The sequence below is a fragment of the Sebastes fasciatus genome, chromosome 6 (genome assembly GCF_043250625.1).
Source record: "Sebastes fasciatus isolate fSebFas1 chromosome 6, fSebFas1.pri, whole genome shotgun sequence".
Taxonomy (NCBI): domain Eukaryota; kingdom Metazoa; phylum Chordata; class Actinopteri; order Perciformes; family Sebastidae; genus Sebastes; species Sebastes fasciatus.
In genome coordinates, this window is record NC_133800.1 from 10,423,908 (window position 1) to 10,451,638 (window position 27,731).

General features: G+C 39.2%; 3 protein-coding genes across 3 annotated transcripts; all 3 read left to right on the plus strand.

Moving 5' to 3' along the window:
- The first annotated feature begins 2,367 nt into the window (after positions 1-2,367).
- tbx3b (T-box transcription factor 3b) lies at positions 2,368-6,561 on the plus strand. The gene is made up of 4 exons (XM_074637574.1): positions 2,368-2,738; positions 3,571-3,838; positions 4,445-4,591; positions 4,744-6,561. The coding sequence occupies exons 1-4, from the start codon at positions 2,536-2,538 to the stop codon at positions 4,858-4,860; spliced, it is 735 nt and encodes a 244-aa protein (XP_074493675.1). The 5' UTR covers positions 2,368-2,535; the 3' UTR covers positions 4,861-6,561.
- Positions 6,562-11,119: 4,558 nt separating this feature from the next.
- On the plus strand, positions 11,120-16,038 carry LOC141770179 (uncharacterized). The gene is made up of 3 exons (XM_074639833.1): positions 11,120-11,403; positions 11,506-11,963; positions 14,787-16,038. Exons 1-3 carry the CDS (start codon positions 11,328-11,330, stop codon positions 15,090-15,092), a joined length of 840 nt encoding a protein of 279 aa, XP_074495934.1. The 5' UTR covers positions 11,120-11,327; the 3' UTR covers positions 15,093-16,038.
- A 2,641-nt stretch (positions 16,039-18,679) lies between these two features.
- Positions 18,680-25,023, plus strand: tm2d2 (TM2 domain containing 2). Its single transcript, XM_074637575.1, has 4 exons — positions 18,680-19,078; positions 21,152-21,239; positions 21,316-21,431; positions 22,396-25,023. The coding sequence occupies exons 1-4, from the start codon at positions 18,816-18,818 to the stop codon at positions 22,607-22,609; spliced, it is 681 nt and encodes a 226-aa protein (XP_074493676.1). The 5' UTR covers positions 18,680-18,815; the 3' UTR covers positions 22,610-25,023.
- Positions 25,024-27,731: the final 2,708 nt, after the last annotated feature.

Consider the following 27,731-nt stretch of genomic DNA (forward strand, 5'->3'; position numbering starts at 1 on the left):
TAATGTGTTTGCTTTTCGGTTAAATACAATCAAGTGAAGACACATTATGAGTGAAACTAGAAGTACTTAATAATTTGATCCTATTAGACATTTCTGTGAAATTGTATAATTAGCATATGAATTCTTGTGTTATGGCCAAAAATGTGTTTTGTGAGGTCTCAGTGACCTTTGACCACAAAAATCGAGTCAGTTCATCCTTGAGTCCACGTGGACGTTTGTGGCAAATTTGAAGAAATTCCCTCAAGGTGTTCCTCAGATATCCCGAGAAGGGGACGGACATGAGGTCACAGCGACCTTGACGTTTGACCTTTGACCACCAATATCTGATCAGTTCATCCTTGAAACCAGGTGGACGTTGCCAAACGTGTCGAATTTGGCGACAGGCATTCCTGGGATTTTGCGTTAAAAAGAATGGTCGAACGTATGGACAACCTGAAAACATAATGCCTCTGGCAACGCCTGTCGCCGATGTGGAGGCATGTAGCAAGCAGATATCTGGGCCAAGACAAGATAAGATAAGACAAGATACTTTATTGTCCTAAGAGGAAATGTTGCTTGGACAATCGGGCTGCACATAGCTACAATCAGCTTAAAACACCAAAGCCAACAAGACCTTACAGTGGTACACCAAAGACACTGTAGAAAAATATATCAAATATATCACATTTTCTTGAGATAAAAAAAAGCCATAAGACATAATGCATTAGACTTTTCACAGTGCCTCCTTACTTTGAACCACAGAACCAATGATCCGCCTGTTTACTTGTTGAGTATAGTGTTATAGACATTGGGAGAAAATAAGCTTGAAGCGGTTTCTTATACATTTGCTGCCCTGTAACGTCTCTCTGAAGGTTATGATTCATATTCAGAGAACAGAATGTGTGGCGGGTCCTTCAGACCTCTGTGTGTGACAACAGGACTCTCGTAGAACGTGTTGAAGGGACGGATAGTCATTCTGTCCTGTCACTTTCAGTGCTGCTTTCACCGTGTTATTGATTCTTGATTTTAACTGTGAGGGTGCCGTACCATATGTGCTTCATCATATTCCATCCATTCCTATTCACACAACTTTGCTCCGTAACCACGACCTTTCCTTCATCATTAGATGGAGATGAATGAAGCCAATGAAGTCCGCAGCAAAGCAAAACAAGATTTCAGATTGTTTTTTGTATTAAAACGTTTGCGTAATTGTCTTTTTCCACACTATGGTTTTATGTGACTTCATATTGAGCAACATCTTCTCATGTTGACATAATGTAGAGCGCCTGCAGTGCTTCACATCACGGGTGGCACATATGTATTCTGAACCTGCCGCCCTCACTCACACAAAGTCTTCCCTAGGACGTTCCTACGCTGTCATGGACCATTGAGCAATAAAAAAGCCTGTAACCAAACCCAGAGCTTAATCCAGCCGGGACAATTGCTGGCAGAGGCTACAACCTCCACAGATCTGAATCCCTGCAGACTGTCCTCCCATGCAGCGCTGCATGGGAGGAGAGAGACCACAGCAGTGGAGCTAATCAAACCACAAGTCGCTGGAATGATGTAGGAGGACAGAAAGTCAGTGTCTGTACCATAATGTTGGGTTGATGGATTGATGGTGTCCATCACAGTGTTTATGGGGGACCCTCAGATGGGGCAACACACAGAAGAGTCCATTATATGTTGAACTGATGGGGAGCAAAGTTAGAGATGCTCATTTCTGTGTCTGATAGAGTCAGAACCAAACATGCAGAAGCAGCGTTCAGTTTTTATGCACCAAATATTTGGAACAAGCTCCCAGAAAACTGCAGGACCGCTACAACTCTGAGTTCTTTTAAATCAAAGCTTAAAACGTTCCTGTTTGCTGCTGCCTTTTATTAAACCAGATAATGATCTTATACTGCACTAAAGCTTTTACTCTTGTGTTTTTTATTCTATTTTAACTTCTATGCTAGCTTTCATTTTTAGCTTGTTTATATTTTCTAATCTTTAATCTTTTTATCTTTTTATAACTGTTTTAATTATGTCTTAATGTTCTTTTGCACGTTGTCGCAATGTTCTTGAATGTTTATGTAAAGCACTTTGATTTGCCTTGTTGCTGAAATGTGCTCTACAAATAAAGCTGCCTTGCCTTGCCTTGATAAAGTGTTCTATGTGCAGAATTGGTGCAGGTTTGGTGGCTTTATGATTAATAAAACTGGATTGTAATCCCAAATTGTCACAAACAGCCTTATCAGCCAAGTGAAGAAACTTGAAGCAGCATTTTTCCTGCAACATAAAGTGCAATACAACAGGGAAACTCCACCCACTGCTGGGCGTCATACTCCAGTCCAAACGTGTCAAGGAGCAAATCAGCTTGGACACATGCAGGCTGGGAGGCATCTGACCACACTGGACAAAACATCCAGAGAAAAAAAAAAGCGAACACAGTATTGATGCTGCTACCTTTCAGTGACTTTACACATATGCAGAAACGTGTATCCTGCAGGTATCACCAAGTGTAACCCGACAAGAGTCGTGCGTAAAAGTTTCCTTTTTTTTCCTTTGCAGACCATGCGCAGCTTCTCGGAGCCGTGCACAGGAGTCGGAGATGCAGCCCTTCACGGGACTATCTTGGCCGGACCCTCGCTGTCTCATGAAATTCAGGAGGAAGGGGAGATGACAGAGGATGAGCCGAAAGTTTATTTGGAAGCCAGCGACCTTTGGACACAGTTCCACAGATGTGGCACTGAAATGGTCATTACAAAATCTGGAAGGTAAAGTAAAATGTTTAAGAATTACGCACGGATGGGGAGTTTTTACTAAATGCACACTGTTAAGAATTTCCCAGTAAAATAACAGTAAAGAACTGGCAGCAGGGTTCCCTTAATGTTACTGTAAAATTAACATTATTATAATGTCGCTGAAATTTACAGCATTGTACTGTTAATGAAAAATACAGTTTGAACTGGTTTTTTTTTTTTATTAATTTCACAGTATTTTACAGTTAATTTACTGTTTAAAGATACATTATATAGCTGTTTTTCACCTTTCTTTTACATTATCTTACTGATTTGTTTTAATGCACTATTTATTTTTTTACATACATTTTAATAAACATTATTTTTTTGCCTAGATGAATAGACTTAGCAGGTTACAGACATAGGAATAGTCACACTAAATACAATTAAAGGCACAATTAAAGGCTATAATAGACTTGTTGACACTTTTCCCAAAATGTCTGTCTATAGCTGGCTACAAGCACAGAATGCAAACCAGAACAACATGTGAGTGAAGAACAATAAAGCTAATTCACTGATTTTACAATCATGTACAATGTACAAGCCTCACATGTGCAGATCAGGTCCCAGAATTAAAAAAAATACTGCATGAAACTGTTACTGATGATACTTTAGACAGTTGATCAGCAGTAAAGTGCTGTTTTCAGTTAACGGCCTATGAGCGTAATTTAACAGGTTTTCTTTTGTATTAACAGTAAAGCACTGTTTTTAGCAATAACAGGTTAATACTGTTGAAATCCTGCTGTAAATTAACAGCAATTGTTTACAGTGCAGCATCACACCGTTATCTCTTCTGTCTTCCCTGCAGGCGCATGTTTCCGCCGCTCAAGGCCAGCTGCAGCGGGATGGACAGACAAGCCAAGTATATAGTCCTGATGGACATCGTGGCGGCTGATGACTGCAGATATAAGTTTCACAACTCCCGCTGGATGGTGGCCGGCAAGGCGGACCCGGAGATGCCCAAACGCATGTACATCCACCCGGACAGCCCGGCCACCGGCGAGCAGTGGATGTCCAAAGTGGTCAACTTCCACAAACTGAAACTCACCAACAACATGTCCGATAAGCATGGATTTGTATGTTTGGATTTTACCTTTATAATAATAATAATAATAATAATAATAATAATAATAATAATGATAATGATAATAATAATAATAATAATAATAATAATAATAATAATAATGATAATAATAATAATAATAATAATTATAATTATAATTATAACCAAGATGCTGTCAGGCAATCTGTTTAAGGCCCGTTGAGGGCCTTTGTGGTATTTTCTAGTGTTTCTCAAACATTGCAATAGATTTGCTGTAATGAAGTAATCGTGTTGAATTTAATATGATGTTGATGTTTTCTTGCTCGTGTCTTCGCCATAACCGTTTAGTTCATTTTTAAAACCATGAAACAAGACTAATAAGCTTTTATTTCCCAAAACATTTCTTTTTTTTGTGATCAATTTTTTATTGGTATTTAAGCATAATTATATAGGGTGGGGTTACAAATTGATAGATCACCAATAGAGTAAAACAAATATAATCACAAATGTCCATGTACTAATCAATACAAAATTGGCAAGCAGCTACAGAAAAAAGAAAAGAAAAAAAACAAACAAACAAACAGGAAGAAGAAAAAGAACAAAATATGGTTTTAACTTCATTATCATTTTTATTTTGCAGACAATTCTCAACTCGATGCACAAATACCAGCCAAGATTTCACATAGTGAAGACAAATGACATCGTGAAGCTGCCGTACAGCACCTTTAGGACATATGTCTTCTGTGAGACAGAATTCATCGCAGTGACAGCTTACCAAAACGACCAGGTACAGTAAGAGGTGCTGCATGCGCTCAACTTTACAAAGAAAAAGACGCTCCTATTTACATTTTTTTAAAAAAACAATTTATATAATTCTGATCAACCAGATGTATAATCAGTGATGTACTTTATCTTGCCTTCCCTTTGTCCAATTTTCAGATAACGCAGCTGAAAATAGACAACAATCCTTTCGCGAAGGGATTCAGAGACACCGGCAACGGGAGAAGAGAGAAGAGGCGAGTTAAGAGTCATTCATTCACTCACATCACAACATAAGAACTAATAGATATCACCATGAAACTTCCCCAGGTGACAACTTAAATTAAGAAGATAATTTTTTGTCTTACAAGTTTTCTGAAATAATATTTTTTTAAATATGCAAATTATGCATTATCTTATAAAATATGTGCTAATTTGCATTAATTTCCAGCACAGAAATCTGAACATTGGATAAAACCAGGTTCAAAATTATTGTTTAATTTTGTTGACATATTAGAATCAAAGGTTTTTATAGAGAGAATTTGGGATATCTCTTTTTTTTTTATCACTCCATAAATCACACAATACTGTCAACAGCCATAAAACATCAATTTTCTCCATGTTTTTAAGGAATCAAATGTTGTATAAATCAGGCTATGAATGACATATGAACAAACCCCTCTCTAAAAACCTTCAGAATATAGACAGGAATGAAACTGGAAAGTTTGTTGGATGTAAGTGCTGCTGAAGTGGAGATTTGTAGCTCGGAGTCTGAGAGAAAACAGTCTTTAAAGAGGATTCCACACATTTTGAAGACACTGCAGGTACATACACTGTTAAGAATTTCCCAATAAAATAACAGTAAAGAACTGGCAGCAGGGTTGCCTTTATGTTACTGTAAAATTAACATTATTATACTGTCGCTGAAATGTACAGCTTTGTACTGTTAATGAAAAATACAGTTTCAACAGTTTTTTTAATTAATTTCACAGTATTTTACAGTTAATTTACTGTTAATAGATACATTATATAGCTGGTTTTCACCTTTCTTTTACATTATCTTACTGATTTGTTCTAATGCACTATTTATTTTTTACATACATTTTAATAAACATAATTTTTTGCCTAGATGAATAGACTTAGCAGGTTACAGACATAGGAATAGTCACACTAAATACAATTAAAGGATTTGATGCGCGTGTGCGTAAAGTTTGTTTGGAGCGCCCGCAGCGCGGCGCGCTCTGCTCCTGTTTACCTGCTGTATTACCTCAGGTAAGCAGATCGGCTTGTGCGTGTGCGAATGTTGGTTTGAGGGAAAGGACAACGCATTTGGGCTTTACAGGGTAAGTTAAGAAAGAAAACGTAAACAGAAAACTGTTCTCCAACTTTTCATTGTGAAAGAGCAACAATGAGTCATGATCATTGGTCGTTGACCAGAACTGTTACTTCATCATTCACTCAGTCAATCCGGCCGACCAGTCCTGAGACTAACCAGGCTCTCTCTCCAGAGGAGGTCTGAACCTGGTCCCCGCGGCTCCTGTTGTGAGAAGGGCTGATAGTCCTCATGTAGCTCAGAGGAGAGCCGGTCCTAGCCTCTACTCCAGACTGACCCATTGTCAGAAAGGAGCTGTCCTCTAGGCTGACCTTCAGTGACCTTCAGTCAGCCTAGAGGAGAGGTTCCGGCCGGATCTGCTCCGAACAACCTAGCTTTCCAGCCAATCCCCTTCACGGGTTCCTCCTTTAGAAAAAGCTGATAGTCCTCATGTAGCTCAGAGGAGAGCCGGTCCGAGCCTCTACTCCGAACTGACCCCGTTGTCAGAAAGGAGCTGTCCTCTAGGCTGACCTTCCAGTCAGTGACCTTTCAGTCAGTGACCTTCCAGTCAGCCTACAGCAGAGGTTCCGGCCGGATCTGCTCCGGACAACCTAGCTTTTCAGCAATCTCCTAGGTAGGAAATTTGAACCTGATCGCAGCGCGGGTCCTATAAGTAAACTTTTCGAGCGAGGACTGTGACGTCAGTCATGACGTCTGTGTTGTCATAAAGTCAGTCATAACATCAAAGACGATGATCTCCGATCAATCAATCAGTGGGCTAAATGCGATAGTTTATTCAACGTCAGCATAAACATTATTTAATGATATCATGAATAGCTCTGACCCAGAATCAGGGTTATTAAATGACCGTATTCCAATGATGAAATATAGTCATTTAAATGCTGTTGAAACAACAGTTATACTGGATGTAACCTGGACATTTAATAACGTGTTGTGTGGAATCAGGTCGGAATGTCATAGCCCTTTAACATTGTACGTAGTAATGTGCAGAAATTGTCAGGAAATAACAGTAAAGTAAGATGAGCAAAATCAATATAATGACAAGTTGTAGTATACTATTGGGTAATTATAGAGTGAAATCAAAACAAAATCTCTTTATGACTTTATGACAGCTGCTAAATCAGGCCATGTGGCAGACGGATGCTTTGGATAAAAATATAATCAAATAATCAAAAACGGGTGTAAGGTGATCCACATGTATGCAAAGAAAACGGCCTTTAAAGATGATTCCACACATTTTGAAGACACTGCAGGTACATACACTGTTAAGAATTTCCCAATAAAATAACAGTAAAGAATTGGCAGCAGGGTTGCCTTTATGTTACTGTAAATTTAACATTATTATACTGTCGCTGAAATTTACAGCTTTGTACTGTTAATGAAAAATACAGTTTGAACGTTTTTTTTAATTAATTTCACAGTATTTTACAGTTAATTTACTGTTTAAAGATACATTATATAGCTGTTTTTCACCTTTCTTTTACATTATCTTACTGATTTGTTCTAATGCACTATTTAGGTTGTATTTTTTACATACATTTTAATAAACATTATTTTTTGCCTAGATGAATAGACTTAGCAGGTTACAGACATAGGAATAGTCACACTAAATACAATTAAAGGATTTGATGCGCATGTGCGTAAAGTTTGTTTGGAGCGCCCGCAGCGCGGCGCGCTCTGCTCCTGTTTACCTGCTGTATTACCTCAAGTAACCAGATCGGCTTGTGCGTGCGCGAATGTTGGTTTGAGGGAAAGGACAACGCATTTGGGCTTTACAGGGTAAGTTAAGAAAGAAAACGTAAACAGAAAACTGTTCTCCAACTTTTCATTGTGAAAGAGCAACAATGAGTCATGATCATTGGTCGTTGACCAGAACTGTTACTTCATCATTCACTCACTCAATCCGGCCGACCAGTCCTGAGACTAACCAGGCTCTCTCTCCAGAGGAGGTCTGAACCTGGTCCCCGCGGCTCCTGTTGTGAGAAGGGCTGATAGTCCTCATGTAGCTCAGAGGAGAGCCGGTCCTAGCCTCTACTCCAGACTGACCCATTGTCAGAAAGGAGCTGTCCTCTAGGCTGACCTTCAGTGACCTTCAGTCAGCCTAGAGGAGAGGTTCCGGCCGGATCTGCTCCGAACAACCTAGCTTTCCAGCCAATCCCCTTCACGGGTTCCTCCTTTAGAAAAAGCTGATAGTCCTCATGTAGCTCAGAGGAGAGCCGGTCCGAGCCTCTACTCCGAACTGACCCCGTTGTCAGAAAGGAGCTGTCCTCTAGGCTGACCTTCCAGTCAGTGACCTTTCAGTCAGTGACCTTCCAGTCAGCCTACAGCAGAGGTTCCGGCCGGATCTGCTCCGGACAACCTAGCTTTTCAGCAATCTCCTAGGTAGGAAATTTGAACCTGATCGCAGCGCGGGTCCTATAAGTAAACTTTTCGAGCGAGGACTGTGACGTCAGTCATGACGTCTGTGTTGTCATAAAGTCAGTCATAACATCAAAGACGATGATCTCCGATCAACCAATCAGTGGGCTAAATGCGATAGTTTATTCAACGTCAGCATAAACATTATTTAATGATATCATGAATAGCTCTGACCCAGAATCAGGGTTATTAAATGACCGTATTCCAATGATGAAATATAGTCATTTATTTATCTGTGCTCTTGTGCTGCCTGTTCTGGGGGGCCGGTGACGTCACACACACACACACACACATATATTTATATATATATATATATATACCAGCTTCAGATCTCCTATGGAGAGAGAGCCTGGTTAGACACAGTACTGGTCGGCCGACGTGAGTGAGTGAATGAGTGACTGAGTTAATGTGACATACTCAAGTTTTTCTTTTCCTATCAGGAGTATGGATAACGTACATTGTTAAGAATTTCCCAGTAAAATAACAGTAAAGAACTGGCAGCAGGGTTGCCTTTATGTTACTGTAAAATTAACATTATTATACTGTAGCTGACATTTACAGCTTTGTACTGTTAATGAAAAATACAGTTTGAACTGTTTTTTTTTTTTATTAATTTCACAGTATTTTACAGTTAATTTAGTGTTTAAAGATACATTATATAGCCGTTTTGCACCTTTCTTTTACATTATCTTACTGATTTGTTTTAATGCACTATTTAGGTTGTATTTTTTACATACATTTTAATAAACATTATTTGTTTCCTAGATGAATAGACTTAGCAGGTTACAGACATAGGAATAGTCACACTAAATACAATTGAAGGCACTTGTTAGGAAAAAGGCTATAATAGACTTGTTGACACTTTTCCCCAAAATGTCTGTCTATAACTGGCTACAAGCACAGAATGCAAACCAGAACAACATGTGAGTGAAGAACAGAGCTAATTCACTGATTTTACAATCATGTACAATGTACAAGCCTCACATGTGCAGATCAGGTCCCAGAATTAAAACAATACTGCATGAAACTGTTACTGATGATACTTTAGACAGTTGATCAGCAGTAAAGTGCTGTTTTTTAAGAATGCATTATAGTTCAGTTAAAAAACGGCCTATGAGCGTAATTTAACAGGTTTTATTTTGTCTTAACAGTAAAGCACTGTTTTTAGCAATAACAGGTTAATACTGTTGAAATCCTGCTATAAATTAACAGCAATTGTTTACAGTGCAGAGTAAAAATCTCGAACTAATAGATATACACCATGAAACTTCCCCAGTTGATTACTGATATTAAGACATTTTTTTTTGTATTACACGTTTTCTGAAATGTTATGTTTAAATATGAAAATAAGGCATTATCTAATGCTGACTTTTGGTGAATTTAGGAGAAATCTAATAGACAAAGTAGTAAAATAAACACTTAAATGTGTATTTTGGATGTTTTCTTTCCACTACTCTGAAAGAAGACATGTTATGGAGGCAAAATAGCCTAAAATCTAAAAATTGACCAGTGCATGTAAAACAATGTTTTCGTCTGTATTGTCTCGCCTTAATATTTTGTTACAGTATGAAAAAGTTTGCTTTATAGTGTTTTTTTTCTTAATTATCGTCCAGCTCCATGGGCCCCTCTGCCACAGATCCGAATAGCTGTCGTAGATTATTATTCAGAGCCTTTAATCAAGCAAAGATGCCACAATGTAAAATATTTTGTTACATGTCGACTTTCTGCCTGTTAGATATTACTGGATTATTTGTACTGATGCATTCATGTAGAAGCAGCATTTTAATGTTGCAGTTGGTTCATAGTGGAGCTATTTTTATTACTGCTGGGTAGTTTTTAATTTGCATCATTGCTTATACATTCATTATATGTTTGTATGTAAAACCTTCATCTGTAAAGACTCTGATAACTCAAGCTGTCAGATAAATGTAGCAGAGTAAAAAGTACATTTCCCTCTGCAATGTAGTAGAGTAGAAAATGGAAATACACAAAATGATACTTAGCCACAGTACTTCAGTAAATGTTACTTAACACTCCCGTATAGACTGTGTACTTTATTGGATTCAGTCCGGTGGCACTTACTATATTACTACTTCATTTTGTTGTTTAGTTGTGTGCAGGGCCATAGCCAGGATCCTTGAAAATACTGATCCTCCAGTCCACCCCCCAAAAAAATTCTGTCCCGACACCAAAATAAAAGTCTAGAAAGTGTCTAAATAAATTATAGATTTGTCATATTTTATTTTTTTTAAGTTCAGCCATATTCCCTGTAAATCTTTATACAACATGAAGGTTGAAATGTTTTTTTCCTCTGTGCCAGGAATACAATTCTAGTAGGGAAATATACTGACTAATTTATTTACTGTACTAAAAGTTTAAATACACTCTTGAGTCTAAAAACACAAATCAGCCTATAAAATAACTACGATAAATAATCAATTCATAAATTATCACTGAATCTGCTGATATTTCTCCTGTTGAAATTTTTTATTATTTGATTTATAACGTAACAGAAAATGGTGAAAATGCCCACTGTAGTTTCCTAAAGCCTGAAGATGTATCCAAGACAGTCCAGACAACAGCCTAAAAACAACAACAAAGACGATCAGTTTAGAATGATGTAAAACAGAGAAAAGGCAGCAAATGCTCACATTGGAGGAGCTGCGACCACTGTTGGTTGGAGATTTTGCTAAGAAAAATGTCCAAACAACAGGGGAAAGGCCCCATGGCTGTGTAAAGAGAAAGGCAGTGGGAGCGAGAGGGATGGTCAATCTGGAGGGGGGGGGGGGGGGGGGGGGGGGGGGGGGGATCTGTTTGAGTGTTCATTTCAAATATCAACAATCTTTATCCAGAATCGGTGACTCCACCTTTAACGAGATGGTGAATATGCAGCACAAAATATCCTCTCAATTTTATGCATCATTATTGATAATTTTTATTATCATCAGTCATTTCTTTTCTTTTCTTTTGTTACATCAGGAAACTACAACATCCATCACAAAAGTCTAAAGAGATGCGGATGACTGACACGAAATCTGATCCCGTAAAAGAATCATCTGCACAATATTCAGACGATTCAAAATCTTCAGGTATGGAAAACCTGTATAATGCTAATTTTGTCAATATGTGACATTCGGTGAGTCCGCAAACATGAATCCAAAACTAACATCCCATCTTTCTTTTTTTCCAAGATGCTCAAGAAAGTGACAGTGACATAGGTGATAACGTCGATGACAATCCTGGACAAGAGGTGCGTGAAACCAAACCTAAGCCAAAGGTTTCCATAGCAGAGAGGACAGTACAGACTCCATGTGGGGAACAGAAAGAAATGGACCGGAGACGGAGCCACGTCATCAGCGTATTAAATGATGGAGCAGGTTGCTGTGAGCCACAGGACTCAGAGAAGGAACAATTTGGCAAATTATGCAGCGGTGTTGCACACAGCTGTGTTCATCCACCGGAATCAAACAGACATCTGCGGGATCAGAGTATCCCCAACAGTCTTCTCCAGTCTGCTCAGGTAAACACCTGGAACATCTGTGCCACAATGGACAGAGCAGTGCCGTATGGACTGGGCCTGGCAGCACCTGTCAGGACTCCGGGAACTCCAGGGTTTCCCATTGGCCTTCAACAGCACGCACCAGTACAGGTATACACAGACGGCACACAAACCAGTGAAACGCTTTTAAAACACATGAAATACTTATAGAACACATCATTTTTACATTTCATTATTACTCAGAAAAAAGTTGTTGTCACAAGTGGAAGAATAATTCAGATCATATTGTAAAATTAGCAATACCATTTTATAGGAATATCCCAATATAATTAAAATCTTTCATTCAAAATCTTACTTAAAGGTCCCATATTATAAAAAAGTGAGATTTTGAGTGACGTTTTTTTATTATAAATCATGCATTAGTCCTATATAAATACTGTGAAAGTATCGAAACACTCAATCCACAGAGAGATACACACAGCCTGTATTCAGAAACTCTGCATTTGAAACCAATTTGTGATGTCACGAATTTACAATATTTAGACCCTTGACACATTTTGAAATGTAAACATTCTAAATGTGTCCCAGTTTAATTCCTGGTTGCAGTGTATGTGAATGTCATCAACTGACAGGAAGTACACATGGACCCAAGCTGTTGCCTAGCAACGCAATTCTGCTGCAATTCCGCCAAAATGCGCTAAAACGGAGCGTTTCAGACAGAGGGTAAATACAGGCATATTCAGGCAGACAGTATGAGGAAAATAAAGGTTTTTTTTAACATTACAGCATGTAAACATGTTCTAGTAGAAACACAAAATACAAGTATGAACCTGAAAATGAGCATGATATGGGACCTTTAAGTTTAAAGTTCCTAAGAGAGAGTGCAGGGGCAGAATATGTTAGTCCAGTCAGCCTGACTCATTGATCCTTTATCTGACTGAGGTTTGTGCAAGTTACAATCTCTGACCCCGACCACGGCTCTGAAATATCAGCAGCCTAACTCCGCTGTGTATTGATGAATCCACGACGCTGTCCATGGTGCTGAAGTAGCAGACAGATTTGTAATAGCGACTTTTTCTCTGAGTCCCGCCCTCCTGTCAGTTTTGTTTTGGATCTCTAATATTCTCTTTAGTGCATGGCATAATAATGTGTAAGCAGCATTTTGAGGTTGTAGCCAGTCAACGTGGAGCTAATTTCAACTCACCATTTTATATACTATAAATATGAAGTGAAAAGTAAAGTACAAGTACTCTACACCAGGGGTTCTCAACCTTTCGTAACAGGAGGCCTACTCCTGATTATTAAAAAGTTTCTGGGGACTAGCTTCCCAAATAGATGACAAACTGGGCTATAATATGTGTGATGCCACCGTCAAGTGTAGTCAATAGTCATCTCACCCTCACCCATCACTCCCTGCCATTATGAATCTAAAGTATTCAGGGTCATATTTCTTCACCACGCGCTTTGGAGCTTTTACTGGTGCAGGGTTGTCTCCAACATTACAAAACATTCCATTTTATGTCACTGCATCCGAGACATGCATGTCTATAAGGGGGAGACTCGTGGGTACCCATAGAACCCATTTTCATTCACATATCTTGAGGTCAGAGGTCAAGGGACCCCTTTGAAAATGGCCATGCCAGTTTTTCCTCACCAAAATTTTGCGTACGTTTTTATAGTGTTACTGATTCTCCTTCCCGACAAGCAAATATGACATGGTTTGTACCAATGGATTCCTTAGGTTTTTAGTTTCATACCAGTATACCAGTATCTTCACTCTAGCTCTAAAACTGAGCCCGCTACAACCTCTGAAATACAGAATAGCAGGTTAATCTAACCATTTGGCAGTACCTTCGCGGCCCACTAGGTGGCGCTCTGAGGCCCACCAGTGGGCCCCGGCCCAGTGGTTGAGAATAGCTGCTCTACATTCCAAAGTTTAATTGAAGATAGTGTGGGATTTAAGCCGTCTGAGTAACACAAAAGTGGGTATCGTCCGATGTCTTTTTACTTCAGAGGGACATTTTGTACTAAAAAGACTTAACTTAACTACTTTAAGATCTTTACTTGATTCATCCAACTGTCTGCTGAAGCCTCCGATTAACTTTGGGATACATTTTTACACTGAACACGGACTGTGGATTTTGTCCTCAATTATTTACATGTATATTAGGGGGCTGCACGGTGTTGCAGTGGTTAGTGATGTTGCCTCACAGCAAGAGGGTTGCAGGTTCAAATCCAGCCCATCTGTGTGGAGTTTGCATGTTCTGCCCGTGTTAGAGTGGGTTTTCTCCAGGTTCTCCGGTTTCCTCCCACAGTCCAAAGACATGCAGGTTAGGTTCATTGTTGACTCTTAAATGTCCCGTAGGTGCGAATGTGAGTGTGAATGGTTGTCTGTCTCTATGTGTCAGCCCTGGGATAGTCTGGTGACCTGTCCAGGGTGTACCCCACCTTTGCCCAATGTCAGCTGGGATCAGCTCCAGCCCCCCCTCGTGACCCTGAATAGGATAAGCGGTTACAGATAATGGATGGATACTTATATTGGAAGTGCATCAGGAAGGGATCTTTGTCCGGTATGGACAGGAAGAATGATTACAGCAATACCAACCTGGTTTAAATGTTCCTTTTTGTATGGGACCTGACTATTGATGTAAGACAGACTTGTCGTGAAACTATCCTTTAATGTGAAAGCAGCATTTTAATGTTACAGGTCAATGTGGAGCTAATTTGAACTCATTAAGTATTTTATAAACTCGTCATTTTTTATGTATTATCTTAATTTGCAAAGTCACAACAGCTGTCAAACAAATATAGAAAGTACAATATTTTCCTCTGAAATGTGGAGGTGTATAGTAGAAAGTAACATAAAGTAATGGGCAAGTACCTTAATGTTGTACTTAAGTGTAGCACTTGTCTGTTGTATTCATTAAAGAACAACTGATAATCTGTTGTATGTATTTTTCCCCTTGTTAACAGGACCTGGTGAGCCTCTCACACTTTGGAGGCTTTCTGTTTTATCCCTACTCCAGCTTCTCTGCAGCACCAGCCCAATACCTCATTCCACCAGCGCGGTCCAGAGTGGATTTCAGAGCCTATCCAAGCGTCCTCAGCCGGGACTACTTCACCTCTCCCATGATGTCTTCACCTGTTCCTGCTTTGGGTGGTGGTGGTGGATTGAAATATCTTGCCCCTGATTTGCTAATGCTACCCAAAACAGATCAGAAGGACTCAGTGGACGAAGCTGAAATTGACTGCAGTCAAGATGAGTCACAAACACGGTGAAAATACTGAACCTGAGAGCAGTTACTGCTGATTTAAAGTGTTCTTGCCGCCTGCATGTGGTCTGCCCACTACCCATCTACAGAAACCAATGGCTGTTCTCTCGTGGGAATGACACTGGACTTATTTCAAAATGAAAGTTGCGTATTGTTAAAGTCTCATATATCTGCATCTTATTGCCTACATGACTTAAGACGGAATCACTGTGTGTCAAAAAGCATTTTGTTTCAACAAATGTAACTTCATTAATAAATGACATATGAAGTTGTGATTTTATTGAAATTGGATGCTGCTTCGTGAAATATGAAGACGCTGATTTAACGGCTCTTTTAAGTTCAGAAAATGTCTTATACCTTTGAACCCAGAAACATTAAATTGACAAATTTCAGAATGAATTTTGGCATATAAATTATGAATAGGCCTAAGGAAATTAAACAAATAACTCAGTGCATAAAACTAAAAAAAAAAAAAAAGTTATAAACCAACTTTTGTACTGTTAACACACACAAATGAATATCTTAAAAACATGTCAGCTTTCTTTACATTTAAAGAATCGACCTATTCGTCCATGTGATTGTGTAGTTTTTCTTTTCTCAAAGACTGAAATCCAATAAATGATGAAAAATGATATTATACAAAGAGTCCCTTTGTGTAAATTTGGCTTCAAGTATTTTTATATAACATTAAATATATCAAAAAAACATCTTTTAGGTATATTTATCAGTCAAGAGTGGATTGAACAGATTTGATTGGCAGTGACCACCAACCCATTAAAGCAGCAGTGGGTAGAAATGGAGCAAATAGATAAAAAAAAAGTTATTTTTATAAAATGGTCACTATATCCTGACAGTAGTGCATGAGATCTGAAAAAAAAAATCATGTTTCTCTGTGTCCTCCAGTGTCCTCCGGTGTGTGTCCTCCGGTGCTCCTAATGGCATCAGCAAGGCTGATCAAATATGAATCAATATTGTGTTACTGTAATGCCTATTTCTCTCCTCAAATGTTTTCAGAAACATCTTGTAGTGTACTGTTTAACTGTTTAAAATGAGAACGTCTGTGACCCGGCAGCCATGTTGAGGTCGGTTGAGGAAATACCAAGCACCGCCCACCAGCTGCAGCAAACTCTTTCAATATAATATCTGTAAAACATGATATGAGATCATTACAATACAAGTGAGAACATGACTACCACAAATACTTTTACACTGAATACCTTGTAAGCAATTTGATTCTGCTGGCAAAATATTATTTACACAAATGTAGATCTCTTCCTGATTCTGAAGCATTTAAAGCATTTTATAATCCTTTAGACATTAATTCATTAAAACTACTTGACTCCCTCGAATTGTATTTCTCTCTCACTTTTATAAGACAGGTTGTCCTTTTTATCATTTATTTTGATTATTTTACTTCCTAATTTAAATGATTTTGTCACGGCTCCCTTACGTTCCCCACTCTTCTTCCATGTCCCCAGTTTGCCTCTCTGTGTTTCCCTCTCATGTCGTTGTCTCTCTGTGGTTGTGTGTGTGTCGTTCCTGTCTCCACTCTCCCAGTTCCCTGATTGCTGCTGAGCTGTTTCACCTGCTCCAAACCAAACACCTGCAATACATCAACTCATCAGCCCTGCAGCATATCAACCCTGGCTTTCCTACCAGTCCTCGTCACATCATCCCATCAGCTGTGGTGGTAGTTCTACGTTTCTGGCTGCACCTATAGTGTTCTAGTTTTGTGCTCAATCTCCTTATTTGTTTGTTGCCCTGCTTAATCCAGTTTTCCTTGTGCTTCAGGATCATCATCTACAGCCTGCCACCTCATCATCCTGCCTGCTCTCTCACCTTGCATTCCAAGTCAGCAAACCTCGCCTTTCCCTCTTCGTTCCCTCACCTCACCATCTCCAACTATTGCTCAACCCTCCCTATACCCTCTGCCTCAAACAGCTACCTCCTCGTGCATTCCACCTCCATTCCCTCCTTATCCCCTTAAAATAAATCCATTTTACTTCACCGACCTCTGTGTCAATGTCCTGTGTTTGAGGTCACCTGTACCACACCGCAACAGATTGATTTTTATCAGTATGTGTGGCAGTCATGTTCTCGGTTGTATTGTAATGTGTTGGTTGGAACTTTTGTATTCAATAAAGTAGGAAAAAAGTTGATTAAAAAGAAACAACTTAATGTTACAGGACCCTTACAGCAATGTGCACAGCAGCCACTTAATCCCATTGCAGCCCTGTCTCCACCCTGGGATCGGCACAGTGGATCTGTTTCTTCCCTTTTATGGAGTTCGCTTTAGCTCAGTTTAAATGAAGATCAAATTACATTAGGCTATAGAGTGTTGTGTGCAGTGTATGATGTATTAGAATATATGCCATACACACGGTCCAGTGAAATTAAATAGTGAATATTTATTTTGAAGTAAAGAGATGTAGATTAACAGGCCTGTCAAAAAGTTGAAAATGATCAATGTGATTGCTAATTGAAATAACAAAGAAGGCTAAAAAGCTTTCCAAGCTATTTTTTTTCTCAAAAGCAACAACAGACAGGATGAACATGGTATATTTACTGACTGCATTAGTTAACCTAAACAACTTGAGCTGTAAAGTGCTCTACATGACAAAATGAAAGTGCATACAAGGCCGGGGTAAAACACTTGAGGTCATACATTAACTGAACAATGAAGTAATACAGTAAATAAGGTAAATAAATGTATTGTCTATATGTCTGTATGTAAAGCGTACTATTATACATAAATTTAAATGGAGGAATACATTTTAAAACCATAAATGAAATTGATCCTTCCAATGAATTCATCAGAACAGGGTTTAAATTTGATGTAGATTGTCACCTATATGCTACATGTTCACAAAGCAGCTGTTTTATGCTTGTGAAATGATTCAAAACGTCTATGCATATAAATCCTTGCAAGATTGGCTGAACCCCAAATGCATAAATATAGATACCCTCTATACTTCAAAACTATCCATTAAGGAGTAATCATGTAAATGTATAAAAAAAAAAGAAGATCAAAGCACCCATGCCATTTCATGTTATTTGGTTATTGCAATCCTTTTTATTTATTTATTTTTTCTCTCTCTATGTTCAATAATATCTAGTTTATTACTATATCCTAAGTAGGCTAATTGGTGTTCTTAGTTTAGGAGGTGTGATTCTGTTTTGAACAGGAATCCTTACTAGAACTGTACAGCATTGAGTCTGTCACTGTAATAATTGCTTTAAATAAAGTTGCAGGAAAAAACACACCAAAAAAGGACATACAGGTCTTAACCATACATTATATAGAATAGGCAAGCACCCAACTGGGAAATGCACATATTGTAATCAACCAGAAACTGTTGAACATGTACTGATACACTGCAAGAATAACAGTATACAGAGGAATCACCTTTTACAGTCACTAAGGAAGGCAAAACATCAGGAGATATTATTAATATTATTATTATTATTTATTTTTTTATTTTGTTTCTGCACAATCTCCTGCTCCACACATCAGTCCAGATGGTGGCGGTAATGCACCTCTGAGATGGTTTGCCAACCATCAATAAACCAAAGCAGAAGAAGAACACACCAACAACACCAGCCTCCAGGCGGGTGTTGATGACGTCATACACACGCAACCCAAACACAGCTTGTTGGTAGCTCGCTAAATGTCGCCGTTAACCATGAATGGCTCTGTTATCATAATGAATGTAGTATTTTGAGAGCGACAATGATTTCAGTGAGCTACATTCTGCTGTGCGGACAGCTGCTGCTGCTGCTGACGGTGATTCTGTTACAATGTCTGGAAGGGATTCACTCCCAGAACTCCTCATCCGCCACGGAGACTCCTGCTGCCGCTGCTACCGGCAGTCAGGGAGCCACCGCGCCGTTCAGCGAGCAGCCGCCGGAGATAGTCAAATATGACAGTAGTAGTAACTACACAGAACCCTACGTGTACAAACCCCCGTCACCTGTCGTCCTCTGCAGCTACCTGTGAGTAACATGAATGCTAGCTAATGTTAACTACGCGCAGCCAAGGCCTATGAAAAGAAGGCTGGGTAACGCGTCATATCTTCAGGGGTATTGCGCATGCGCAGTAAAATCTGGTGGCAATTGAGCCAATCAAAACGCAGCTTGAGTTACACTGCGCATGCGTTGTACCCTTTCAACAAGAGCCGTGACCTAACCTCCTTCTATAGGCCTTGATGCTGCTGGTTGCTGTTGTTGTGAGACTGATAAAATGCTCTCAGAAACACTCTGTCATTTATTTAAATGACTCAAAAGAAGGTCCGACACTGATATTATCTGTCTGCCGAATGTACTGTAAAGTCATAATAAACCTGTCCATACCAGAGGGGTGTACTATGAAGCGACATTAGCGAGGTGTGTTGAGCCTAAAGCCAGCAGAGTTTCCAATGTTATGAATGAATGTGGGTCTCTTTAACCTGGCTAGATCACCATGGTAACTCTGCTGCGAGCTAACCTGGTCTGGACCAGGTGATGTTGGAGGCCTGCTGTCTTTCAGAGGCTGTAGCAGATGCTCAGTTTTAAAGTGGAGATATTAGTAGGATACAGGGTCTGAAATGAACCTTTTTCCTCACCTGCCACTGTGGCAGGTCACTAAACATTTCTACTAGCCACTACATTGTCCAGCCTCAGCCAACATTTACTCTGTATTTGGCAGGTGGCAGGTGCTAATTTCATTCCCTGGTAGGATATCCTATGAAACTAGACGACCTAAGGAATCCAAGTCATGTCATCTTGTCAGGAAGGAGGCTAAATAACAATCCAAAGTTGAGCAACATTTTGTCGAGGAAAAAACTGACTCTATCTGGATGTAAATGGTTTCTTTGGGTTCCCACGAGTCTCCCCTTTACAGACATGCCCACTTTATGATAATCACATGCAGTTTTTTAAATGCAGTAGTATAAATGTGTTATTTTCTCCTATTCTAAAATGGTGTGTTTGAATATTTCTGCATATTGAGGACCCTAAACAGTCTTGAATTACATACATTGGGTATTACTGTAAAAGTGGAGACATGTGGATCCAATGAGCCCAACTGTATTCATGTGTGATGATGTGAGACCATTTTTTGAAACGTGACCTCAAAATGAGCTATGGTGATCTCTAGGATGATCACAGCCTCATAAAAATGTACAGCCACAAACTACAAACCTCGAGCATTCAGGGGATGGATTGCTTGATGTGGTATTTTGGAGGGATTATTGATCATTTTTATCAATTCTCCAGTGGTAAAAAAAATTAATTAATTAAATTAAATTTAGCACCAAATCTGCGTCACAAATGGTATTAACCCCAAATTGCTGCAACAACTTGAGAAATAAGTGAGCATGAGAATGACCATCATATACTTCCATCATAATGTTCCAAACTCTTATACACTTTAACTTTTTATTTTAATTAATTCATTAATAATTCATTAATTTGTGTTTTTGATTTATGACTGGACCAACTTGACACACAGTTCTGAGATGAGACTTGCACAGTATTCTTGCTCACTTTTTTTGCCTGAGTGATGTCTCGTGGCAAATAATGGCCACACGATAAATACAGTAAGAGCTACTTTAATTACAAGGCTTCGTTCGGTGGCATAATTACTAATTTACTTTTGCAAGAATGGTGACACCATTTCCAGAGGAGCTCATTAGTAAAATGCGCTTTTTGTTGCCAATTTCAAAACCGAAATCTGAACATAATCTCCTCCGGAGCAGGTTAGGTGTACAGCATGAGATACCATGGGGATCATGCCAGATTAAAAGAGAACCACCTTTGTGACATTGAAAACTCTGATTTGAGGCTCAACATACCAAACCCATCACACGCTTGCTTTGTAGAACAACCCTCAGCATACATTTTTGCCAATAATTTAGAAGATTGCAAACAGATATTATGAATAAAGTTTGTTTTGTATTCTCTACTTAAAGGAGGTAATGGAATCTATAGATTTTTCTGTTGTGGGTTCAGTCATCAGTCATATTCACAGCAGTGGCAAACTGGCTCACATCCCTCACTCTTTGTCTTTCTTTATGATGTATGATGAAGACCAGAGGAGTTCATCTACTGTCAAGATCCTGTAGATCATGCAAATAACCACAGTGCCTTACAGGAGATGGGCCATGGCTGTGTTGGGGTAAGTGTTGTTTTTTAAGAACATATTATGTTGTTAATCACTCAGCACTTCATTTATTTACTGTTTCTGTCTTTAGTGGGGTGGCCAGACTCAAAAAGAGGTGAACCACACACAGGTCATCTGCACTGCACTCGACGGTATCGAGTGTGCTGGACCCAAAGAATTCCTCAGAGGAAACGTACCCTGCATCAAGTAAGAGATACGCTGCTGGACAATGGCAGTTGTGCAATCTACCTGTGCCAAAACTGTCACCCAAAACGTCATGCAAAACAGTATTGAGTTAATGTGTTAATTATTATTCTTAAAAGGAATGAAGAGAATGAGAGACTGAATACAGTATACATTAGATAAGACTGACACATGAGCACCGAGGCTAATACATACACACACTAAACATATTGGTAGAGCAACTCAGACAAATTACAGATTTACATTCAAAACACATGTAGTGTTCACTGTTAGAAATGCTTCTACCCATGCAATATGCACCGTTCAAAACTAATGATCCAGTTAATTCAGGTGAACATCTGTGGTGTGCCACTAGAGGGCAATGTTTACGAATGTCTGGAAGCACCACTTCCCTGTTTGTTTGGCCATGTTTTCACAGTACACCATGTCCTTCCAGCATCTCTCTGCATTCATCAGCACATGAGCTTAATCTCTGTAGTATCTGCATACAGATCAGAGAGGTGCGGCTGCTGGACACAATCAAAGCAGCACCTGTACAAAGACACCTCTGCTATCTGGTACTTGGATAAATGCTACCTTTGTGAAGCTTATAATAATCACTTCCTGTTCAGACTGTGTCCTCCCATTCTGTCGTACAGAACAGGTGTTGCTTTTATTGTGTCCGCTCATTGTACATCAGAACTGCAGGTGTTTTTTTCTAGCTTCTTTTAAAGTCTTGTGGTTTGTTTCATCATTATCATATTAGTATTTCCATTATTTCTGCTTGAATATTGGCATCATTATTCTGCACTATATTCAGTTTTACACTGGACTCCCGTAGCTTCAGAAATTGTACAAATAATTGAGGTTCAAGGTGTTAAATGGCGTTGAAATGAAATGTAACATTAAATGTTAATGATTTATTTTATTTGGACATTTAAATTGCCTTAAATGTTCCTTTGTAACTTTTGCTGTTGGTTTTGCACAGATACACCGGGCACTATTTCATCACCACGCTGCTGTACTCCTTCTTCCTGGGTTGTTTTGGGGTCGATCGTTTCTGCCTGGGTCATACCGGCACCGCTGTTGGGAAGCTGCTCACCCTGGGAGGCCTGGGAATCTGGTGGTTTGTGGACTTGATCCTGCTCATCACCGGTGGCCTGATGCCCAGCGACTACAGCAACTGGTGCACCTACTACTGAGTGTGCTACTGAGGACTCAGTCAGACATTATCAGTTAAATATTGAGAACTCCAGCGACGTGACCTCGGCCGTCATAGTTATGAATCTGTGGGCTGGCTTGCTCTGAGGGGATTTACTGTTCTGCTGTGCAAAGTGGAGTCCAGGGAGGTCCTGAGGACTCCTACAGGGCTCCCAGGAAAAAAATGAGGAATCATTTAATTTCATTCTAATTTAATCCGCTTGAAATTTCCCTACAGAACGCATAAGAATGACTATTTTACTCGCAGCTTTCACCAGAGCGACAGTGATGGCAGTACTACTTTTTAGTACTAAATTGTCAACTAAGGTCTCTTTCACACCTGTAGGTCAGTTCATATGGTCTGGACCAAGGACATGTTGTTGCTTTTTACTTCTGGTCTGCTTCATGATGACACTGACTTGACTGATACATGGAGTAGGACACAAGTACAACACACCTCTGTTTTAAGTGATGTATTGAGGAAAAATAACTGCACTCATATGGTGGCACGCAGGTGGCTTTCACACCACAATCTAACCGCACCAGAGTTTGCTTGGAATCGGACTGAGACCGCCTGAAAAAGGAGGGTCTCAGCCCAGTTGTTTAGTCTGCGCTGGAAAGGATCAAAACAAGGGAGGTTAATATGTGGTGTGAAAGCAAACCAACCAACCAACCAACCAACCACAGGATCTTACGATAGTAAATGTGTAATTTTAGCAGGAATAAAAAACCTAGTACAGGACACCCCTTGGTTCTCCCTCTGTTCTCGTTTGTCACTGTGATAAACAAGGTCCAGTATCAGTCTATACTAGTTAATAGTCATTATAAGTTATTTCTTATTAGCTATTTGTTACACCAGAGAACATAAATAAACACAACTTGACTGTCATTTTTCAAACCGTTCCCCATGTAGCAATAATGACACACGGATGACATCACTAAAAAATGTAAAGAGTTACCTTTCAGTCCATATGACGTCATGTTTACAGCTCCAGTGTGACCATGAACCATGATCTGACTAAATGAGCTGAACTACAGGTGTGAAAGTGACCTGCAATCGCACAATCTGTTCTGAAAAGTGAAGCACATCAGGGTCTGTGGAACCAGTTTGTCCTGGATAGTTTGGGGATTTGATGATTATCTGGCATAAAATTATATAAAATACAATTTACTCTTGATCCACATTTTCTGTAGCTATAGTCCCACTCCATAATTTTGTGATATAGTCTAGTAAGACAGTCGCTCTTCGTATACTTAATATTGTATACTGACCAAGGAGTCTCCATTCCAGTTAAATTCTGAGCAATGATCTTAGAAATATCCTGTCACATCCTACACAAGAGTTCTCACCCAGAGTAGCTTTCCTTCTTCAGATTACCCAACAGCTGAGCTTTAACCCTTTCGCTGTCCTCTTCTATACTGGAGGCGTTCTGACTTCTGGACTTTCTCTGCTGCTTTAATGTGCTCCTACTGTACTTGGATTGATTAACATTACAGCCTCGAGCAAGTTGGAACACAAAACTCAAGATGGACAGCGTGTTCACAGAAAGTCAAGTTGACGGAGGTGATGATTTAGTGTTTTCCAGTATTGGCTCGAGGAACGTTTTGAGACGGGGCGAGCACTAAAAATCCTTTACCTAGAAAAAAACTAAATGTGTGCTGTGTGGGAGCATTTCCTTCCTGTCTGACCCTGTTCAAATGTCTTTTGACATTTTGTAGTTGTTTTTTCTTTCTCCAGCCAGACTCAGGCCTCACATTAAATATTAAAATCTTCATCTTCCACTTTGTTAATTTTTTTTTTCTTTAAGGTTTATGTGCTCTTTCATAGATAGAGCAGGTTTCATTATGCAAGGATCCATAAAACTCTGTTAGATCATAAAAAGTTGAAGAAGACATGATCGTCAACGTGTCGACTCTTCTCATCCAGCAGCACTAATATGCTTTTAGTAGCCATGTAATATATTATCAGCTGGCTAAACATCTTTTGCAGGAGGAAACCGCAAGACACTGCTTTAATTCACTCAATATGGCAATTGATATGCTGTCTTATACACACATGTAAACATATATACTGGGTTGTTCATACATAAGATCTGAATGTAATTCTCTCTCTGTAGAAAAATGAATACTGAAACATAGTGTGTTCATGCCACTTTAAAAACGTTTATGTTCTGGTGTCTGTTGGCCTTGTAAGATATTGTATATAATATTGATCCACCCAACAGAAGCTTTGCTTGAGAAGGGTTTTATATTCTTTAACTTTAATCCACTGTTGTATTTCTGTATTTGCCTGATGTGTTTAATGTGTTGAGTCAGAAAAGACATGTTCCTGGAAACGTTCTTGATGTTGATTTGACCATGTTTCCTTGCTTGTTTCTCCTGAAATAATAAAAAAATAAAACTTAAAAAAGGAAAACATTATAGATCTTTTCTGTGCGCCGCCTCTACTTTTTAATTAAAGTTATACACGCGCTCCTAGAAAACCCAACTCCCCCTGTTGTGATGGCGAGAAGCAATCCAAAGTGTCTCATGTTGTATTTGTCACTGTTCACAGTCATGACTCAATAAAGAGGCTCTGGTACAGTGTATTCTCTTAGTTTTCTGATTAAATTTAATGGGCTGTGGGGAGAATGTCAATAAAAGAGATTGTTGTCTCTACTCAGTACTTCAAGATATTGACACGGGTTACAGGATGGGATGGATTGAGCACCTTGAGTTCCTCTAGCGATGCAGCATATGATGAACATTTTGAACAAAACTAATTACATTAAGTGAAGAACATAACAAATGTCAAGGTATATTTAGGTTGATATTTCTGTGTAATTGACATCACGGAGTATGTCTACTTGACGACTCTTCTCTTGCTGTGTTTTAGCATTTACCATCATATTGTAATTGGCCATAGTGGTTGCTGTTCAGCATTGTCTCACTTTAAAGGGGAACAAACACATAAAAGACTGTTTACAGGTGTTGAGGAGTACAACTGTACATATGACAAACAGTTGTATAAAGCCTTTTGTGTCTCCAGAGGGAGCTGTGTGAAGTCTGATAGATATCCTCCAGTGATGTCACCTAACCATTCATCTGGCTCAGGGGTCTGCAACCTGTGGCTCCGGCTCTTTAGTCCCTCTCCAGTGGCTCCCTGTGGATTTTTAAAAAAGGAAATGAATAACTGTTTTTTGTTTAAATTTTCATTTTATTTATCATTGTTGTAGGTCTATGGTACGACGGTACGACGGAGTATTAGGGGCACATTGAGGAAAAATAAATAAATCTGAGATTTTGAGGGTAAAGTCATAATACTACGAGAATAAAGTCATAGGTTTACGAGAAAAAAAGTCGTAATATTATGAAAATAAAGTCAAAGGTTTACAAGAAAAAAGTAATATTATGAGAATAAAGTCATAATGTAATAAAGTCATTTTACGTGATTTGACTTTATTCTCGAAATATTACGACTTTTTTTCTCGTAATATAACTTTATTCTGGAAATCTCAGATTTTTTTCCCCTCAATGTGTCCCTAATACTCCGTAGTACATTTGCACTTTGGCCCTCACTGCATTAGACTTATATACTACTGTATATACTTCGACTATAAACTGTGTTACCTTCATCACAATGCTCAAATGTTTTGCGGCTCCAGACAGATTTTTTTTTTGTTGCCTAAAATGGCTCTTTTGATAGTAAAGGTCGCTGAAATATTCTAAAATATTTAAATGATTGACCACTAATTTAGACATCAGGGTCTTTAGCAAAGGCTCTTGGGTATACCACCAGACCAGAGAACATTCTGGTTGCACCAGACGATAGTGAGAGATGCAGGGAGTATAGTACGGCGGACAAATTCAGCATTGTCATGGTGAACTGAAATCCTCGCTGAACTGGTTGTGTACACTGCTGTGTGCTGTTCAAAGCTTCAGGCTTCAATGTCACGGGAGGCGGTGTCAGACTATTAAGAATATAGAGAGTCTAAAGAGTCAGAGAGAGATCCTGTCTTCACCCAGAGAAAGATGTCAGAGCTTTGCCTGTGGGAAGCACAAGTATAATGAGCAACCGGACCACAGTTCACTCTGCAGCCTCGCTGAGAACTGCAGGGATGCTCTTATTCCACGGCTTGAAAAAATATCTAGAGGCCTCGAAAATGCCAGTTCACAGCACTGCTGTTGCATTTTGTAAAAGCTAGAGCCTAAACAAGCTGTAACTGTCCATCATACTGATTAGCTCCAAGTAACACTTTCTAATAATAAAAAAATCCCAGCTCAACTGCTGAGGTATGTTGCTTTGAAGCTTGACAAGGATACATCTTTTATGCCAGAACTAACATGTTAGGTTGACATTGATGAATACCATTGATGATTACGTGCATGTATCAATTAGTGACTCCTGTTTTTTTAAGGCCTAGGTGATGCTGATATGTTTTGGACTGAAACTACTGGAACAAAAGAAATACGGAAACCTGTACAGATTTGTTTATTCCTAAATATTCCATTATATGTACAACATTGACTACTGGAATCCAGTGTACAAACTGATTATTATATTAAAGTTGCACTAGTCAACATTTTCATATTAGCAAAGGATCAAATGCCTAATGGCCTAATGTGAAAGCTGTCACTCTGAGTGATGAATCCTACAGAGCGTTTCAGCGTCCTTTAGCTCATTTGCTATAGTTTTTTACCTCCAAATCATTCACTCACACTAACCTTGTGTCCAGTCACGGCAGACAGCCAACAACCTACGATGAACCCACTGTACACTACATGCCCAGCACCAGTCAGTACACAGACAAAGCTGGTGACCAGCTGGTGAACATAGTGGAGCGTTTAGCAGCTACAGAGACAGATATGTTTCTCAGAAGTTGGTGGAGATCAAAGAAATAGAGTGAATATTCAACACATTCTCACTCCCCAACTCAACATGTACCGACACTTCAAACGTAATGACGCTCTAGGTAACACTCAGGCGTCAGTTTTGGACGTGTCAGGGATGGCGTGTCAGTTTCCGTATGTTACATGCATAGTGTCTTTTCAAAATAAACTCCCAACAAAGGTTTACATAGTTTTTACGTTTACTTACGCAATAAAACTAGGTTTAGGCAACAGAAGTACTAGTTTGTTAAAGAA